We start from the raw sequence: 19,237 nt of genomic DNA, 5'->3' as shown, positions 1-19,237 counted from the left end.
TCCTTCTGGAAGAGGGTGGAGAGGTATTTGGGGGAGTGGAATTCTACAGCTGGCTCATCTGACAAATTGCTGAGCTTGGGGGCAAGTCCTGTAAGCCTGCCCCTCCCACCAAAGCAGTGTTATTTGCCCTGTCTCCTAAGTAACCGCTTCACTGTTTGCTTGATGACAGCAGTGTTTATGGCATTGTGTGCATTGAGGAAGAAGCTGGCTGTCCTCTGGGCTTGGGGGTTAAGTCCACTGCGAGCTCAGCCGACATGTGAACAAGGTGATATTTGTTTAACCGACATCAGGTCTCACTGACGAGGCTCAGTAATGTTCCTGCCTGTAGCGGCAGAGAACGACAGACAGAAGAGAACAATGAAGGATAGAATGAAAATGAATGTTCACCTTGACTTCAGAACTGGCTATTGCAGAAAAACCTTAAGAACAGATTAGTTTAAAAAAAAAAATTGAAGAACAGAATTGGAGACAAGAGGTCTTTTTCAAGACGCAGCCCCAGTTTAGCGCCTACAGCGGATCTTTCAGGTCATTTCCCATAATTCATCCCAGCAGTGCTGAAAACAGTCAGCTCTGATGAGAGGTGAAAAGGACGATCAAAGTATCCATTGTTCTTTCCTTTTGAATCGTGGTTGGCTTTGGGTCTTGGCCCTAGGTTTTAATTTTTTTTTTCTTCTTTTATCAAGTGGGCAAAGGATGAAATTATTGTATCTGGCAGGTTGGAGGGTACTTTGCTTGGGGCTCCAGGAACCCAAGAACTTTTCATTTTTACCCCTGCCGGCAGTAAGTGTCTGTGTTGAGGAATATATGGAGGCCAAGGGTCTCCACCGTCTTAGTAGCCTGGTGAACGGGAACTTTTAAGCCAGGTCAGAACAACGATGGACTCCCAGGTTGTTTTTCTATAAAATGGAAATAATAATACTTACTTGATCAAAATGAAATGAAACCCCCTGATCCTTTCATTTTCTTCTTGATCAAGGCTTGTGCAAGGAAGGAGTTTGGGAGGAGTGTGTCCTTCTTTCCCTGCTAACATCTGTGTCACTTCACCCTTCCAAAGACCTGGGGATCTCCTGGATGGCTTCCAGGGCTCAGCGATTATGTGGTTTTTGTTTTTTTGTTTTTCAGTTCTACCAGTTTATTGCTACCCACCCATCTCCCTCCACCCTCATGCACACATGCTGTCATGTAACCCCATGGACTGCAGCCCACCAGGATTCTTTGTCCATGGACTTTTCCAGGCAGGAATACTGGAGTGGGTTGCCATTTCCTTCTCCAGATTATGTGTTTTAGCAGTGTTAGGTTGGGAGGCATTTTTCAGGACCTTATGGTCAGCCGATTATAAGTCTTGCCCTTCAGAGGCATGCCCACTGGTACCAAAGGGTGTATCCATTAAGGATGCCCTGCTGGCGTCTAGCTGGTGGCTACACTGGGAAGGCATCTGCCTTCTTTAACAGTAGGCGAAGAAACTCAGAAAGGGCCTAAACTCTTTTCCAGCCAAATTATTATCCCCCTGTCCTGGGCTCTAATTAATGCCGTGACATGCCTTCCATCCTGTTTGAGTTCTGGGGTTGGTTCTGCTTTTCTCTCTTGCTTCCTCTGGGCTGTCTCTGGGAAATTAGTAACCACCTTGACCTTCATCTTCTAATTTAGCCCAGGAGCCCATGGCTGTATCTGATTGGCATCTGGGCAGGGGTAAGACCCAGGCTTTCTTCCAGTGCCGTCTGATTCTCTACCTTGCCATTCTCAGCTCGGAAGAAATGAAATTTGTTTATTCTGAGTCTTAGGATGGAAACTGTCTTTAGAGCACATGCTCACATTTGTTTTAAAAGATATTTCACCTGTCATCAAATCCGTATGTAATTTTGGAGAGTGTGACTGATTTTGTATCATGTTTTGGTTATATTTTATTTTTTGTGCATAGTAAATAATAAAAGATTGCATAATTTAAAAAAAAGGCAGTTTCAACTCTTTTCCTCAGTAGACAGTTCCACTTCAGAAATCAGACAAGGATCAAGTAAAATTAAAAGAGCTTGACTTTAAGATAATCACCATGGGTTTGCACCTAGCATTTAGGATTAGAGATTTGTGTGTTTACAGTCTAAACGGTGTGAAATGGGATTTAAAAAAAAAATAGAAATGATAATGCACTTTAGTGTTGAAGTTGTAGGTGGCTTGAAGATTCGTGCAGTGGGAAACACTGCTTCGGGGAAACTAGCATGGAGGTGTGGTGCTGGGGGTGGGGTGGAGTAGAAGGACCTCGTGAACCTTTTACCAGGAGGGGCTACCGTGTGACCTCAGGGCCAGGCTTTGGGGAGGGAGACCACTCGAAGAGTTCTCATACCCAGGACGAACTTGTGCTGGATCATCTTCGCATGATAGGTGATGTGGTTGTGGTCATCTTTGAAGCCTGTGGTTCCCTTTCTAGCCCACGCTCCCCGACTGACATGAGAAAGTTGTAGCATTTTCTGGCTGATACTCTTCAAGGTGCCTCTGAAAAGATTGCGGAAATGCCCCTGGGAAGAAAGACGTCATCAAAACTGTAGCATCTTTTAAAAAAATAGGCATGCACACACCTCGTAGGCTGCTCTTAGAAGGTCCCAGCCCCAGAATTAGAGCGATGACGCCTTTGTGTTATAGAGGAACATGGAAGTATTGCAATTCTCTGCTTTCCAGGATGACTTTCACTCCTTACTCACCAGAAAGCAGCAGGTGCTAGTCATCTTAGAGAATGAACGCCATCGTGATTCCTTTAAAGGGTGAAGACTATTGTTACTTGGTTTTTCTGTCTCTCCTTCCTTTGAGATGAGGCCAGGACAGGCTGGCCACCGCCGTCTGTCCCCTGTACCTCCCTTCCCTCCAGCCTCCCTTCTACTGGTTTTACATTTACCAGCTCTAGTGCTAGTGCAGAGGGCCTTCACAGACTTCACAGCCCTGTGCAGCCGCCAAGGGCCAGAAGTGTGCTCAGGAGAGCAGCCGGGCTTTTTAAAGGAGGCGGAGGTCAGTTAGCAGGTACACTCAACACTAGATCTTGAAGGGACTCATTCATCCTTCTCTCTTTCTTTTTTTTTTTTTTGGTGGCAGGCGGAAGTGATAACATTGGTACAATCTCCCGTCAATAGCTTAACTTCATCTCTGCTTTTATTACCACTCCCAGCATAAATTATTTAGCGCAAAGGCAGGCATAATCTCATAAAATTACTTAGCATTAGTATCCTGCTGTGAGCATCATTTTCTCATGTTGTGCTCTAACCACAAATTAGCACAAGACACTTTAAGAAAATCTTCTGTGGATCCACTTAGAGAGGTCATATGGGTAGAAGGTTACAGTTGGAACTCCCTGAGTTTTCTTTTCTTTTAGGTGAGTTTTTCTTTTATTCTTATGTAATTCATCACTCTACTAGAACAGTGTTTTGTTTTGTTTTTTAACCCACTTCTTACCTGATAATATTTCAATCCCTTAAAATATTCAATCCCTTTGCCAGTGACCCATCTGTAGACTTGAGTCATTTTATGAGCAGGGATCCAGAAACTGCCAGGCTTTGTCTGGGGAGCTAGAGTTGGGGTCGGGGGAGGCGAGGCAGTAATAAAACTTCAGCCAAAATATCCAAGGCCTGCGGTTGAGTTCAAGAACTAGGTTTGTTTCAGGGTGGCCTCCAGAGTACAGCGACCCTACTCTTAAGATGAAGTCACTCACTCACCCCTTTAATGATCTGCCCAATTGCTGAAGTCAAGTCTGGAGCTGAACATTTTGCTCCTTTTAATGGGGATCTAATTGTGAAAAGCACAGATGGCCACTGACGGTTTACAAATGTTGGGCATTTGCTGATTTTAAAAATAACTGTGAGAAGGGAAAACCAAGGTGAGAAAAGAGAACCGAGTGGGCACGTTAGGCTTTGGATTGTCAGACAGCAAAAGCAAAGAAGCAAAACGCAGGCAGTGCTGAGCTTGCTCGGTTGGTTCTCTCTCATGGTTCAAGTTTTCCTCCTGGTACGCTGAACCCCTAGTGCATTCACTGTAATAGGTTATTGGTCAGAGGCACCTGCTAACAAATCCACAGGGTCATAAGCAACTCTGAAGGCCTGGAGAGCCAGCGTAGTTAGGCGTGGTGGGAAATGGTAATTGGCCTCTGCTAGGGTTCTTATCCCTTGATAAACTTACTCCCTCTGGCAGTCTTGTTAATACTTAAAGTGCTAAATCTATTACAGAGGGCCGTAATTTAATTTTCACGACATTTCAGTCCTATATGGTTGCCAGCAGAGCTATTGTTGTCTTTCAGTTGCTAAGTCATGTCTGACTCTTTGCAACCCCAGAGACTGCAGCATGCCAGACTCCTCTGTCCTCCACTATCTCCCGGAGTTTGCTCAGATTCATGTCCACGGAGCCGGTGATGCTGTCTAACCATCTAACCCTCTGCCGCCCCCTTCTTTTGCCTTCAGTCTTTGCCAGTATCAGAGTCTTTTCCAGTGAGGTGGCTCTTTGCATCAGGTGGCCAGAGTGTTGTAGCTTCAGCTTCAACATCAGTCCTTCCAGTGAATATTCAGGTTTGATTTCCTTTAGGACTGACTGGTTTGATCTGCATGCAGTCCAAGGGACTCTCAAGAATCTTTTCCGGCACTACAGTTTGAAAGCATCAATTCTTTGGCGCTCAGCCTTCTTTATGATCCAGCTCTCACAGCAGAGAGTCTTTGGGCATACTCCAGTTTATTATTGTGGGATGTGCAGGCCTAGGGATTGGCCTAGAGGATAAGTCCAATCCCAGAAATTAGTCATTTTTCATTTGGTGAACCTACAAATGTAACTGAAGAGAGCCGAAAGCAAGGCACCTTCAGGAATGTGTGAAGGGAGAGGGAGGCACAGCTGGGTTTGGTCTTCCCTGGGATCTTTTCTCTTCCCCTCCCTATTCACCCCAAACACATGCTTTTTCTCAGTGAAGGTCCAGGCAGTGGAAGCAGCCCTGTCTGAGATCCTGGAGGACTGCTGATGTCCCTTGTGGCTGGGATTGGGGCGTGGCAAGATCTGAAATTGCAGCAACAGGGGACAGGTTTTATGAACACTGAGTCACCTAAGCATAAGGAATTTAGAACTTGACCTTGAAGGCTTTGGAAAGCCATTCAGAGATTAAGTGAGGGAGCAACAGGAAGATTTATATATAATTTCGGTTCTCCTGAGATAAAGAGTAAGTGCAATTTTGGGTTCCAAAAACAAAGAATTGGGGAGTGAGGGGCATAGAATAGCCATTGAACTCTGTAAGTTTGTATGTGACCATTACCAAGGTATTTATACCTGTGTTATAATTTATGACATGTTTAGAGAATTCTTAGTTTAGTATTACTATAACTTAGATTTAGTTGGCACTTTAGATACATCCAAAATCAGACTTTGCCCCCGAATTTTTATTATGAAGAAATTCAAGCATGCAGAAAAGTTAAAAGAAGAACACAGTGAACACATGACCCTCCATCTAGAGTCTACAGTTTTTACCACTTTGCTTTTATTTAACTCTGGCTTTCTTTTTCCTCTGAACCATGTAAAATTAAATTGTAAGTAGACATTGATATATTTAAATACCTCAGCAGACATATCTTTAAAAAATAAGGATATTCTCCTATATAACCACACTACTATTACTGCAACAAACACAAGTAACAGTCCTTTGATAATATCTTCCAGTAGCTAACCCATATCCAGACTGCCCCAGTGGTGCTGCAAGTGTTCTTTATAGCTGCCCTCCCCCCAATCACGTATTTTTATATTTGATTATGTCTTTTTGGTCTCAGTCTGTAGCTGCCTGTCCCCTCCTCAACCTCCAGCACATTTTTGAAGAGTTTAGGCCAGTTGTTTCATAGAATGTCCTACAGTCTGGAATTGCCTGGTGTCCATTTGATATGTTCCTTAATCCTTTGTATTTTTTATAAACTGGAAGATCCGAACTCTCGATTAGATGTAGGTTAAAAGTTTTTGGCAGGAATACTCTTGAAGGTAATGTTACCTTGTTTTAATGTTAGCGATGCCCAGTTTGATCTCTTGGTCGAGAATGCTGGTCTGCTTTCCCCATTGTAAGCATGCATTTTTGCCCTTAGCCATCAAGTGATCCGTGGGAAGAATGTGTGATGTTCCAGAGTGGTCTTATGAGTTCTGACCACAGTTTACACTCTGTAGCATTCCCTCATAGAGTGGGTTGGCTCTCCTGTTTCTGTGGACTTGGTGGGCCTTGCATTGCTGTAGCACGTGAGCGTCACTTAGCTGGAGAAGGAAGAGTTACCGTCTGCTCATCCTGGGTCAAGCGAAAGACAAAGTCATTATCAGAGATGACAGAAAATGAGTGCGCAGAAGACCCCTTTTCTAGCACTACAGTTTGATGTTTGCTAAAGACAGACCATGTGGTCTGGAGGAGGGGCGTCATACCCACAGGGTGTTAAGGAAAGACCTTATTCTGCTGAGTGTTTATGCCTCTGAGTCAAGACATTTTCAGGTGCTTTCTTTGATAATTTTTGTCCTTCTATAGAAACCATGGCTCTGATTCCATGTATTTGTCAACCGGGGTGCTCATTTCAGCTAGAACATTACCTTCTGGAAACACTTAAATTCCCAAAGAGTAGATAACCCTATTAGTCTGTTACAATCTTCTAGGCTAAAAATAATATGATTATCATATATTATCCCCATGGGACATGGAGAGTAATCTCCTTTCCAAAAGAGGATCAGGAGGGAGCCCAAAGGGCTGTCTCTGGGAAAATACTTCGGGGTCGTGGGTTTGATGGAGAAAACTTGCTTGGTCAAGTTATAACTGGAAGCCCCGGAAGTTTTAGGATGATAATAAATCATTTGGAGGTAGGCGAAAGTAGAATAATGGTTTGGTACTGGGAAGATTATTTGGATCTAGAGCAGTAAAAAGGGGAGATCCTTAATAAGGCAAAAGCTTGGTTCTGTTTTTGTGCGCCTTCCCCCATATAAATGTATGATCATTGTTTACAAAAATTAAAAGAAAGAAAAAGACCATGTCCCAAGGCAGCATTCCTAGAGTCTGTTCCTAGACATTAAATAGGTGCTGTGTGGACAAGGCGTTCTCAGTAATTCTGGAAACTGTAATTTTGGATCAATTTGAACAAATCTGGTTACGGCAAGAATTTCTACATTTATTCTGTTTATAACGTTTCATAGCTTTTACTTTTAAGGTTGTACAAGATTCTCCCAGGTATATGTATCTATTCTTTAGTTGTTGCTTTTGAGTTTTTTGTTTTCCAAGTTTTTATTTTGAGGAGTAACAGAATTAAAACCTTTGTGTGTAGAATGTCCTTGTATTTCAGATAATTGCCTTAAAATTGCTAGATCAGAGAATATGAGTATGTCTATGGCTCTTTGTTGAACTTGCAAATAGTTTTCCCAAAGGATTATACTAATTTACACTTACACCAGCAAAGTTGGTCAAGTATCAGTTTCACTATGTCACCTTCTGGCCTGGAGAATCTTTCTTGTATGGTTGCAGAAAAACCGGTCTGCTTCTGACTTGAGAAAACAAGGCACCTCCACCAAATGGCCATAACAGCAAGCTATGTGCTGAGCCGTAATTCATTAATTTAATAAACAGATAAGTGTCTCCTATTTATCAGATATTGTAGATGGAAAAAAAGTAAGACAGTCTGTACTGGTAAGAAATTTATAGCCTGCTGGAAGAGATAAGCTCACATTTATAGGGATCATGATAAGAGTTTATATATATCAGTTGGGAAAGAGTCAAGACCACCCAAGACTAATCTTGGGGATGGGCTGGTACCAGGAAAAGCCATGAAAAGTGCCATTAAAGCTTCTTCTCATGAACAGGCGACACCCGAGCATGTTTGTACAGAGGCCAGGCGTCAGCAGCCGCAGGAGGTGCTCTGCTCTCTGGCTGGTGGGACTGAGGCCAGAGAGCCTTGTTCAGGCCCAGGAGGTGGGCAGAGGCAGGCTCCCCCGGGTGACACGTCTGCTCACTCTGCACATTTACCCCCAGGGCACGGCCACGGTCCGTGCAGGCAACCCAGCGCCAACGGCCCCAGAAAAGTCATTTTTGATCGTCTCTGAGACAAAATTGGACATCCTTGCTTGCTCAGCCTCTCCTGCGCGTGTGTATTTCTGGAGGTTGTTAACTGACCATGCTGTTGAGAATTTGGAGGGAGGGACTTCCCTGGTGGTCCAGTGGTTAAAGAATCCGCCTGCCAATACAGGGGACATGGGTTCGATTCCTGCTCTGGAAAACATCCCCCGTACCTGGGGCAACTAAGTCCATGTACCACAGCTACTGAGCCCGAGCTCTAGAGCCCGCGAACTGCAGCAAGAGAAGCCGTGGCAATGAGAAGCCTGTGCCCCACAGCTGGGGGGGCTGTCCTAGTAGAGGGGAGCTCTGCTAGTGGGGGAGCTGTCCTAGTGTGGGAGCTATACTAGCGGGGGGCTGTCCTAACCGGGGGTGGGGGGGGGCTGTCCTAGTGGGGGGGCTGTACTAGTAGCTGGTTGCCACAACTAGAGAAAACTCTCAAAGCAAGAAAGACCCGGCACAGCCATAAGATAGATAAATAAATAATCTTTGTTCTTTATTTTTTTTTTTTGAAGAACTTAAAATTTTAGAAGAAAAATTGGGGGTGGGAAGCTGAAGTTAAGCGACCACCAGAGGCTACTCAGCTAGCTAATATCTCTCAGGCAGCACTTTCATTTCTAATCTCATGTACAGTTTAATAATTTAACAGATAATAGACTAACAGGTCAGTGGAAATGTTTACAGGGTATTTCAAAGCTGTTAATTTTTACCACTTGGACTTTTTTTTTTTTTTTTAATAGCTAGGGATAATAATTAGAGAGGGTGGAAAACAAAACCTATGTTTGATTTGGTGATTTGTCTACCTCAAGTGGGAAGGACTGGGAAAGCAAAAAATTAGTCAAATGAAATTTTTCTCTTCAAGTAACTGTTGGGATTCCTTTCGGTTAATCTCTCGTTGCCAGACCCCCATTTTCTTTAAATACTTTATGTGTGAAAATTGCCACACAGTTGCTCCAGAACATTAAAATAGATGTGCCAAAGGGTGTAAATTTATTGTCAAAAAAAAATTCCTTGTGTCTTAAAAAAAAAAAAAGCCCAACAGCTTTCTTTTCCTTCTTCAGTGTGTGTCACCGTACCCCCAATTTTGGATCTTCATCTCTCTCTGTATAGTATGATTATCCAGCATTTTAAGTATATCTGAAATGCAAAAATTTGGGATTCATTCTTGAGCTTCATACTGGTAAAATTTTTAATAAAATGTTAGCGGATGTACCATACTATGCCATAATCAGTGGTGTCGCCACTGAAGTGGAGCATTGGAGGTGAGTCACATATAACAGTTTTTGACGTAAAGATCCAGATAGAAAGAATCAGTGAGCAAAGTGTGATGACAGTGGGGCTCCTGGGCATCTAGAACCTGGGAGACAATGGAACACACTTGCTAAAAACCTGGACTCTGGAACCCAAGACCTGTTGGGAAGTCTTGGCTCCCAATTGTCAAGTCACTTATCCACACCTCAGTCCCTTCATCTATAAAGCGAGAGTAATAACCTATTTCTCTGTTTACTGTGAGGATGAAATGAGATAAGGCATGAAGTGTTTAGAAAGGCACTGGCACACAGAGACTCAAGACATGAGTTGCTTTTTACAGGAATCCTTCTCTTAATGAGCAGAATAAGTTGGCTCATTCTTTACAGAACACCTCGTGTGTGGAGCAGTGAACATGGACCATCTGATCTGGGGCGGGGAGCAGTCAGTTTATTTTTCAGGTTCTGGTATATATCAGAAAATCTTGGTCCAAAAAGGCCGTGTAAGTTTTGTAGCTGTTCTAGCATGGCAGAAATCAGACTTCAGCATTCCTGTGACATATTCAGTCCTTGTTTCCCCTTGGTTTTTATTATGTCTCATTCAGGTGTTTTATAGATGGGGGCAGAAGAGAGAGTGAGCAGCCTTCCTGTTTTCTTCTATTAACTCCTTTTCTACTCTGTTCCCTTTATACTCTCTCCCTTTCCCCATCCTTTATTTTGAAATCATATGAATGTGAATGGGGTACAACCCTTGGTTCATGGATCTGTTCTGTTGTTTTCCTGGAGTGTACTTGACCCTGTTAGGAATCACACGTTGGGTGGGCTGTAGGAGGTGTTCAGAACAAAGCTGCCAGATGTGAGCCAGTCCCCAGAAAACACCTAGTCTGATGGGCCCACGCTGGCCACCAGAGCTACCTTTGTGCCCCGCCCCCACCAGCTCTCCCCAGCTGTGTATCAGGAGTTGTTGTTCAGTCGTGTCTGACTCTTTGTGACCCATGGACTGCCGCATGCCAGGCTCCCCTGTCCTTCACTGTCTGCTGGAGTTTGCTCAAATTCATGTCCATTGAGTCGGCGACGCTGTCTAACCTTATCTCATCCTCTGCCGCCCTCTTCTCCTTTTACCTTCAGCCTTTCCCACCATCAGGGTCTTTTCCAATGAGTCAGCTCTTCACATCAGGTGGCCAAAGTATTGGAGCTTCAGCATCCGTCCTTCTAATGAATATTCAGGGTTGATTTCCTTTAAGACTGACTGGTTTGATCTCCTTGCAGTCCAAGGGGCTCTCAGGAGTCTTCCCTAGCACCACAATTCGAAAGCATGAATTCTTTGGCACTCAGCCTTCTTTATGGTCCAACTCTCGCATCCATACATGACTACTGGAAAAACCGTAGCTTTGACTATATGGACCTTTCTTGACAAAGTGATGTGTCTGCTTTTTAATATGCTGTCTAGGTTTGCCATAGCGTTCCTTCTAAGGAGCAAGCGTTGTTTAATTTTGTGGCTGCAGCCACTGTCCTCAGTGATTTTGGAGCCCAAAAAGAATAAAATCTGTCACTGCTTCCACTTCTTCCCTTTCTGTTTGCCATGAAGTGATGGGACCGGTATCTGTAGTACCGGCTTTATATCCTGACGTCTTCCCTCCATCTGCCTGCTCCAAGATTTGGCAGAGGATTCTTCCTGCTGCTTCATCTAGAGCAAAAATAGATTTTTGGTAAGATTTGACACCCAACTTGTAGTAACCAAATGGGATTCTGCGTACAGCACCTTATTCAGTTCCGTACAAAGACGTTCCTCCTGTTAGGGGACTGAGAGATCTGGCTACTGAGAAGCTCAGTCTTTTATCCAGAGCCATGAATTTGAGCAGGGAGTGTGTATTCACTTGTTTTGACTGATTCCTACTAGTTGGCTCACCTGAAATCTGATCCTGGACTATTTCTTCAATGTCAGGCCCCTAAGTAGAGCACATAAAGCCCTTTGTGATCCGCTCCCCTCTGCTTTCCTACCCCCGCCCACCCCAGCGTCCCGTTTTCGCCACACACACCCTTCATTCCTGCCATACCCGACTGCTTTTAGCGCCTCAGACGTCTCTTCTCCCGCGTGCCCCTCCCTTCCCTGTGTCAGCGTTCTTATTTCTAAACCATCTCCTGGAGGTCACCTGTCCTTGGGAGTCTTTTCTGCCACCCCGCCACCCTCACTCACACTGAGAGTTACCGCTCCTCTCCTGGGCTCCCTTACAGACAGCACCGGTTGCAGTTTCCTTGTCTGGCAAGGACTGCGTCTTATTTATAACTATCATTCTTTTCACATAGTAGAGGGCAGTTCCTGGCACATAGCAGGTGTATAATAAATGTTTACCTGGTTTGCCTTTCATCTGTTTCTTCCTATAAAAATATGTGTGTGCATAAAATTTCACCTTATCAGCATAATATGTACATGCATGTGCACGCATGTGCACACACACATGTACACGCTCTTTGCTCTTTTCTAGGTAACAGTATATTCTAGAAATTAGCTCATAGGCTTTCCTCAGTCCTTTTTTTTTTTTTTTTTTTTTGTAAATGTATCAAAGTATAGCATACATTTTAAATTGTGCACAAATAAATGAACAGCTTGATGACTTTTTCCAAAAGGAGTGTACCTATGAAACCAGTATCCAGGTCAGGAAATAAAAGGCGACCAGAAGCCCCCTCCCAACTCCCCTCCTCCACACACACACCCCTGCCCTACATACCTCTTCCCAGGCTTCTGACACTCCAGATTAGTCACGCCTCTTTCAGGCCCTGTGCACATAGAATTACATGTGTTGCATGAGAGACTCATCCGTGCGGTTGCATATAGTTGTAGTTGATCTCTTCTAGTGGCTGTGTAGTATTCCAATAGGCTACACATTTTTAATCTGTTCTATTGTAGGTGAACTTCTGGGCTCTTTTCCAGTTGGGAGCTGTTTTGACTGGTTCCTCATTCTTTGGTATTAGCCTCACGGTACTCCATCCATGTGAATGTACAGTAATTCAAGCAGTCTCCTTTCGATCTACTTTGGGTGGACATTTAGTTTTTTTCTGATGTCTTCCTGTTACAAATAATGTGGCACAAGGTTTTGAATAAATTTGTACAGTATGTTAAGGACCATTACAAAACCAAGCAACTTAGTGGGGACCAAGAGTAAGTGAAAGTCTCTCCGTCGTGTCTGACTCTTCGCTACACAGTCCATGGACTTTTCCCCAGGCCAGAATACTGGAGTGGGTAGCCGTTCCCTTCTCCAGGGGATCTTCCCAACCCAGGGATCGAACCCAGGTCTCCTGCATTGCAGGCGAATTCTTTACCAGCTTAGAGCTGCCAGGAGCGAGAACCAGAGAACGTTTTTAGGGAAAATGTGATCTGTTTGGCAGCTCTGCTTGGTTGGTACAAAGAAATTGCTGAACTTTTCATGAACACGTTCGTGCAAATGAAGCTGGTTAGCTCAAAACATTTTGAGTTCCTTTCATAGCAGAGTAGGGCGCTAATACAAGAGAAAAGCTTGAAACCCCATATCCATGCACAGCTGAGTTCAGAAGGCTCCATTGTTCGTTGTCCTAACTTAGATATTCATGTATTCAGGTACTTACTGTGCATCCTCTTCTGTGTTCCAGACACACTGTTCCAGCCACGGGGGGCATAGGTCCTGCCCTCACCCAGCTCACGTTCTAGAGGGCAGTAACAGGACAGATTAAGAAAAGGTGTCTTAAATGTGTTAAATAAAAGAGTAAAGCCAGAAAGGACTGGGGGGTGTGCATACACACATGTGTTGGTTGTTGGCACTGAGACACAGATTTTAAAGGGTAGTCAAGAAAAGGCTTTCTTAATTCTGTTTACCTTACCCAGCCAGATGTAACACACTTTAAGGATACACATGTTTAGGTTAAAATTATGAGCTCTTTAAGTATATAGACTCCTCTAATTGTGTCAATTCCTCTTGGGTTCATTGTGTCAATTTATCTTGCTTTTAAGCCAAAATGTCAGATTTCATTATCTAGTGAGGAATTTTTTATGAGTCCGAGTCATTTATTAACCTGTGTGTTCAAGTGAAAACGGTGTTCCCCGACTCCTAAGGATGTGGAGGCTGCCTGGAATCCTGATGGAGGGAGGAGAGGATGCCTTTCCATTAGGATGCCCACTGCTCTGCTCCCGGAAGCTCTCCAGTTAAAGCCATGGCCCAAGGCTGCCTCCGTGGGCACCTGGATGGAAATTTCCGATCATGTAAACCTGAAAGGGGCTTATCTCTCATCTGAGTTATGATCACGGGAGATCCCTCAATCTAGAATCGGGGGCAGGACAGTAATTTCCATTTCTCATGAAAGTGTAAAAAAGCTACAAGTAAGCCTGAATTTGTGGTAAACGTTGTTTTTGCATGTATCAAAGGGCAAGGGGGCTGCTCTGGGCAATGGTGGATTAGGTAATTCAGCATCTCTGTTGTAGGATTTCTTTGGCCCTGAGCTGTTGCGTATTTGCATTTCCAAGAGGAGGCAAGAGTTGACAGCGCTTTGGTAACAGATGGCTCTGGGTCCATCAGACTGCACCTGGCCCTCTGTCGGCATGGGCCACACTCTTTGTCAAGTGTGGACTCCTGGGCTGAAATCCAGAGCAGCCCAGGACAGTGACTGAAGTCATGGTGATTCCAGGAAGAGGGGGTGGGGCGGTTAACGGAGGAAGCGGGGGCTGTTTAGCATGAGGTTGCAGGTTAGGCGGGGTGGGTGTGAGATTGGTTGACAATGTCTCTTCCAGTATCTGAAGGGTAGGAAAGGAAGTTGACTCTTCCGTCAGGGGGCAGAATGAGAACAGGTGCTTAAAAGTGACTGGAAAACATTTTGGACCCAATCCAAAGTAGAGGTTTTTTTTTTCTGAAGACGGCTCTACTGTACAGACTGACTCTGCATTCTTGGAAGGCACAGTTTTTGGGTGGCGATGTCTGAGGAGGTATTGAAAAAAGTGTTCTTTAAAATCCCATCCAACCCTGTGTCTATGAGTCTGTGATTATTTTCTTTGGCAAAAATTTGCTTCCTCGGGCTTTTTTTTTCCTTCTCTCAGTCTTCTGCTAATTCCTGTGGAGAGTTTACAAAAGCATTAATAATATGTGGTTTGTGTAATTTGTTAATTGAACGACAAGACGAACACATGAGACAGTTGTTAGCAAACTAAGACAAAATATAAACAAAAGGCACATTTTTGAATACCACAGAAATCCTAGAAGGGGAAGACTGGAGAAGTATCTGCACTGGGGTTTGAAGGATTAATGAGATTCGCAGGGCAGCAGGGAGAGCAGAAGCCCAGGCACGAAGGCCAGAGATGCAGAAGGCTTTTGAGGAGGATATATCTGTACATCTGTAATTACGAAAGACCTGCCCGGCAGCTTTGTGTAGGAGATAAAGACTTGAGCGCCATCTTCTTAAGAGCAATCGTTTAAGTCGTGTGGGTGTGAAATCTCTGAAGAACTGGTGGCTAGAACACGGATGAGCAAGTTCTTAAGCTTAGCAGTTAGAGCTTAGAGCGCCTGGTTCAGATCCATCCCTGTGACCTGGGAGAAGCAAGGTGGAGAAACCAAAGCCTAGAAGGCAGCCCTGAGTTGGATGGTATTACTTGCCTCTTAGGTTATGAGGATTAAGTGAGATAAAGAATTAAGTGCTCAATATATGTGTTACTCACTATTACTGATTACGTAGCTGAAGTTCCCTGAAGGGGTGCTTCTGGAAACGTGCTCCTGCCCAGCCACGCTGGTGTCACCTGTGAGCTTGTTCCAAGTGCAGGTTCATGGGCGCCACTCAGACTTTGTGAATTAGGGTCACAAGGTGGGTGTAGGAACGAGCTCTCCAGGCGATAGGCAGGGAAGTGTTTGCGAACAGCCCTCGGGGAATCCTACAGAACTAAGAAAGGGAGAGAGTTTTTTTTCTCTCATTTATTTATTTTTAATTGAAGGATAATTATGATATTGTATTGGTTTCTGCCATACATCAACATGGATCAGTCATAGGTCTAGAGTTTTTTTAAAGAGGGGCTAACAACAGTGTCCTTCACAGTGGAAAGGATAAAAAGCTCAGAGAAGATGAAATTTGGGGGAAAAAAGGTAGTGTGTATTTTTTGCAGTGCTTGACAGCTTTACACACAGTGTTCAATAAATATTTGTCTTTATATTATTGAAGACAGCTGGTTTAATAGTATGCTGGGGATGGAAGGAAGATTTAGTGTAATATATATGATATACATAATATATAGCCTAAGTGATTTAAAAAAAAAATACTGCAGAACCACGTGAGAAATACGATGTTGGATGAAGTTTAAATCTTAGGTTTAACTGCCTGCCTACTGTGACCAGGCAAGCTGCTCTCTGTTGTAAATAGAAAGTGAGATGCTGCTCTTGTTTTCCGAGGCTTCACAACATTATACTTTCTTTAAGGACTTGAAGCTGTTCCTCTCCCCCCACCACCCCGGTAACTTTATTATGCTATAGAGAGTTAACCCTGTATCTGATCTCTCTGGCCACGCCAAGAGTTGTCTTCCGGTCACTGCCAGGCCTAATCTGAAACTGCCCCCTCATTTCTGAATATTGACTTCTTTTGTTAATTATTTGACCGCTCTGGGTTTACCTTAGAGAAGATCTGAAAGCTTCTATGTCCCCAGTTAACGAGGACCACCTGGGGTTCCCCCATTAAGCCTTGTGCCAGTTGACCTGTCCCTGTCCCCACCCCCCATCGCCAGCACAAGCACCAAACACAGTAGCTGGAAATAAATTGACTTCTAAGCTTCATCCATTTAGTCCTTATTTACTGCCCATTATGTGCAGGACACTGTGATAATAATGAGACAGTGTCCACAAAATGTGTCTTGCCGAAGAGCCAGGACCGCCCGAGGCTGTGTGGATTGAGTCTGGAGGAGAGGCTGGGGCTGTCTGTTGCGTACTTGCCTGGAGCCTGGTTGGAGGTCAGCCAAGTGTTCAGCCGATCCAGAGCACACACCAGAGTCCAGACCTAGAAATGTGCTGTCCCCTCAGACAGCCCCTCTCCCAGTGACTGGTGAGGGAAACGTGAGTAAATTAGAATGGCTGGTGAAGAAGCTGTTTGTAAACCTGACAGTTTCTTTCAAATATGTAGCATTTGAGATCGCATCCGGAGTACAGGAATTATACTGCTGCTGCTGCTAAGTCACTTCAGTCGTGTCCGACTCTGCAACCCCACAGACGGCAGCCCACCAGGCTCCCCCGTCCCTGGGATTCTCCAGGCAAGAACACTGGAGTGGGTTGCCATTGCCTTCTCTGACAGGAATTATACTAGAGATAGGCTAATTTCATGCTGTAGAGAGACTTCAGGAAAACCCGAGGGGAGATCACTTTCCAAAGATGATGGTGATTGGGCAGTTAATCTGTTGAGTATATTTTTTTGTTTGTTTTGCTTTGTTTTTATTGAGCTATAACTTGCATATAACATTATTTTAGTTTCAGGTACACAACATAATGGTTGGATGTTTGTATGTATAGTGAAGAGAATCTGTTTTAATTGACACCCGGATCAAGCCAGTTGCTCCTTTTCCATTGCTCTGAACTTCGGGGCTTAGGCGGATGGATAGTGAGGACTGCTCGCATTTCATTATCTTCTTCTCTCTCTCCAAATAGTACCAAAAAAAAAAAAAAGGTAGCTGGAACCTTCATTACCCCTTTTAAAAGATAGCCAGGACCAGACCTACATCTAGGTGATTCCAGAAGGCAGGGCAGTTGGTGGTCTCCTTTCTCTGAGGATAACCACTGAGTCTGAGAATGTGAATTTTAAAAGAGCAGAGATCTTTTTCAAAATGTTTTAATTGATCCAAAAATTCTCTCTGACCATATCAGGGCTAGAATATTGCTTGGGTATTTGAAGATCAGGTAGAATATAATTTTTTAAAGCTGTCAAATATGGATAGATATTCCCCTCAGTCCTACTAGCTACCCAAGGAAGATCAGTGTCCTGAAAACTTAGAACCCAGTATGGAAGAGAGAAGTTATGGCCTTGTAGAATCTTAGCGCCTAAAGACTTTTCAAAAAGAAAAGGGGGAAAAAAGGAAAGAAACTCAGAGGAATGTGGATTTTTTGTGTTTTCTGTTGCTGACTGCTTCTGAATTAACCCCTTTTCCGTCCCCTTCTGTTTCTGCAGTGAACACCTACCTCTTCATGATGCAGGCCCAGGGCATCCTCATCCGGGACAACATGAGAACCATCGGCGCGCAGGTTTACGAGCAGGTGGTTCGGAGCGCCTATGCCAAGAGAAATAGCAGTGTGAATGACTCAGGTACATTTTTAGTAAAGAGGGGGTCTGCTCAGAATGTCTCCTCCCAGAAGAGGGAGATGTGCTTCGAATAATTCTCTTCGATGGAAAAAACGTGCATTGTGGAGGAGGAAAGGTTTGACTGAATCTTAGGTTGTCATCAACAGAAGCTCTTGCCAAAGGAATCCTTATTTGTCCTGTGGACAGTATGTTCAGGGTGACCGGTTGATTCCACTTTGAATTCATGAAGAGTATCTTTCAAGAGCCCCCTTTTTGTGTAGTTGCCCTAAGTAGGCAGATTAAGCATGTATCTTTAGGACACCAGAAAGGCAGGAGCACCAAAAACATTTTGAAAATAATTTGATTTCAAAAAATACATCCATACAGTGAGGAAAATATAGGCTGGTTGGACTTGACCTGCACTTATTTTATGGGTTAACACTCTGCGGTTCGTTAGTTTTGTTTTCTGCGTTCCATGTGGTGGTGGTGGGCCCACAGTGCTTTCAAAGCTAATCTGGTCCTGGCGGCCACACAGGAAGAATTGCACCATCTCGTCCCTTCCGTCAGATGCTGCTTGAGCTTGGCCAGCCCAGTAGGCCTGGTTCACCTTGTTGTGTCTAAATGCTTTAGTTGAAACGTAATAAACTTCCATTTCGTAATCATCAGGCAGTCTGGGACAGTTTCCACAGATTACAAAAGCGACTTCAGGAAGAGAAATAGAACGGATCACCTAGTTTGCCTTCCTCAGTCAGGTGTGATTTTCACCCAGTGGTTGAATGCCAGTTGCATGCCCGTGTTTGGTGGTCAGACTCATTTAGCTTTGAAGAAGGCTCTTCAGATTATTCAACTTAGCAGCAGTGATGGACCCCAGACTGAACATTTCCGCCTCAGTTTTTGGAACTTGGTCCTGTAGCTTTTATTATCTTTTAAGCGCTAATTATGTAACGAGAGAAAAAGAGCACCAAGGTTAGATGGCTTGCCTAACATTGTATTGTTAGAACTTGATCCTGAATTGTGGGTTTGACTTTAGCTATTTTTTACAGAAGACTATACATAGCAAGTTCTTTTTGAGAGAAAGCTGTCTTTTTTTATGTCTGTCTTTTTAACTCTTCCAAAATTTGAACAGAGGAAGTATTTGCAGATGGTTAAATGGGTCTGTCGTGAATCATTTACAGTCTCCAGCCAGGGATGGTTTTTATTTAGAAAACGGATTTTGAAATTTCAGTTTACTTCGAATTCATGATTTACCTCTTATTTCTTTAGCTGAGGACTAGTGTGCTTTCCCTGTGGCTTCTCACTGATCTCACTCAAGCCTAGAATTATAAAATACATACGTTTTTAAAAACACTTTCCTCCAACTCAACCCTTTGTTCCTCTCTAGTAAGTTGTAAGATTATCCGGAACTCACTGCTGAATGTGAAATTGCTTTGCAAATGTTGCAAATGAGAATTCTTTTGTGGTGTTGGGATCTCAAGAGGAAGCACTACCTCTGAAAGGGAAGTTAAATCCTGAGAAGAACTGACCATGTCCTAATGTATCAGTCTGCCCCGCTGACCAGTTTAGCAGTAACCAAGCACTGCAGTTAGCAAACTGAGAAGCTTCGATACTTGCTTTCTTCTTGCATGCATACTAAGTCGCTTCAGATATGTCTGACTCT

At 43.9% G+C, this 19,237-nt stretch overlaps 1 protein-coding gene across 1 annotated transcript in view; it reads left to right on the top strand.

Moving 5' to 3' along the window:
• Nucleotides 1–19,237, top strand: part of B4GALT5 (beta-1,4-galactosyltransferase 5) — a 70,648-nt gene that overhangs the window by 32,952 nt on the left and 18,459 nt on the right. The window contains exon 2 of the mRNA XM_061127461.1: nucleotides 17,470–17,604. Coding sequence (XP_060983444.1) covers nucleotides 17,470–17,604 — 135 coding nt within the window. The remainder of the gene's footprint in view (nucleotides 1–17,469; nucleotides 17,605–19,237) is intronic.

The sequence above is a fragment of the Dama dama genome, chromosome 23 (assembly GCF_033118175.1).
Source record: "Dama dama isolate Ldn47 chromosome 23, ASM3311817v1, whole genome shotgun sequence".
NCBI lineage: Eukaryota > Metazoa > Chordata > Mammalia > Artiodactyla > Cervidae > Dama > Dama dama.
This window is presented reverse-complemented; position numbering and strand designations above follow the sequence as displayed.